Genomic DNA, 1132 nt, shown 5'->3' with positions numbered 1-1132 from the left:
ACCTGCTGCCAGTCACTCCGTAGTCCCGCCTTTCTAGCGCTATGATTGGACACTCCTACCGTCTCTCTCGCTGTGATCCCGCCCCCGCGCGCCTTGATTGGTGGAGCCTCACAGCTGGAGGGGTAGAAGGAGGGGGAGACGCTCTGGCCGCGCCGCGCGGCTTTGTTGTCCTCGCGCTCGGCTGCCCCCTGGCGGCGAGGAGGCCGCATTAGGCGGGCGGGTCCGTGGAAACTTGAACTCTTTAAAGATTTAATTTTTTACCGCTGAAAGCTTTAATTCTTTACCTCTTTTGGGGGAAATTTTAACTGTATAAAACATTTAAATTTTTTTACCCATAAAATCTTTAATTGTTTACCATTTGTGGGCGAGTTCATGGAAATTTTAACTCTATAAAACATTTAAATGTTTATGCCTAAAAGCTTTAAATTTTTACCCCTTGAGGGGGAAATTTTAAGTGTATAAATTACTCAGGTTTTTTTGCCACTAATTCCTCTCTTCTCCTCCAACCCCACGGCTTTAAATTCCTCATCTTCCCAAAATTCCTCGTCTTTCCTACTCCACACGTTTAAATTCCTCCTCTTTCCCTCCCCACAGGTCTAAATTCCTTGTCTTTCCCAAAATTCCTTCTCTTTCCCTCCCCACAGGTTTAAATTCCTCCTCACAGATCTTTCTCAAAATTCCTTGTCTTTCCCACCCCACAGGTTTCAATTTCTTGTCTTTCCAATAATTCCTCATCTTTCCCACCCTACAGGTTTAAATTCTTCTTTCCCACCCCACAGGTTTCAATTTCTCGTCTTTCCAAAAATTCCTCATCTTTCCCGAAATTCCATCTTTCCCTCTCCACAGGTTTACGTTCCTCTTTTCCCACACTCAGATTTCAATTCCCCATCTTTCCCAAAATTCCTCCTCTTTCCCTCTCCTCCGATTTCAATTCCCCATTTTCCCAAATTCCCCTTTTTCCCCCGGGGTTCTCTCCCTCCCTTCCCGCTCCGCTGCCCCTCCCGGGCCCGCGGGATCCTCGGGATCCTTTTCCCATCAATCATTCAGCGCTGGAAGGGGATCCTCGGGGGTGCCGGGCTGGGGGGGACGGAGCGGGGGAGGGATTTTCCAGCCTTCCCGGGGTTCCGGAGGG

At 48.7% G+C, this 1132-nt stretch overlaps 1 protein-coding gene across 1 annotated transcript in view; it reads right to left on the bottom strand.

Annotated features, from left to right (window-relative positions):
- Positions 1-209, bottom strand: part of LOC103762666 (adiponectin receptor protein 1) — a 7706-nt gene extending 7497 nt beyond the window's left edge. The window contains exon 1 of the mRNA XM_029965875.1: positions 60-209. Coding sequence (XP_029821735.1) covers positions 60-209 — 150 coding nt within the window. The remainder of the gene's footprint in view (positions 1-59) is intronic.
- Between the last annotated feature and the right edge of the window lie 923 nt (positions 210-1132).

The sequence above is a fragment of the Manacus vitellinus genome, unplaced genomic scaffold (assembly GCF_001715985.3).
Source record: "Manacus vitellinus isolate BGI_N305 unplaced genomic scaffold, ASM171598v3 scaffold_121_pilon, whole genome shotgun sequence".
NCBI classification, from domain to species: Eukaryota; Metazoa; Chordata; class Aves; order Passeriformes; family Pipridae; genus Manacus; species Manacus vitellinus.
The sequence above is the reverse complement of the archived record's forward strand: the minus strand, read 5'-3'. Positions and strand labels throughout refer to the sequence as shown.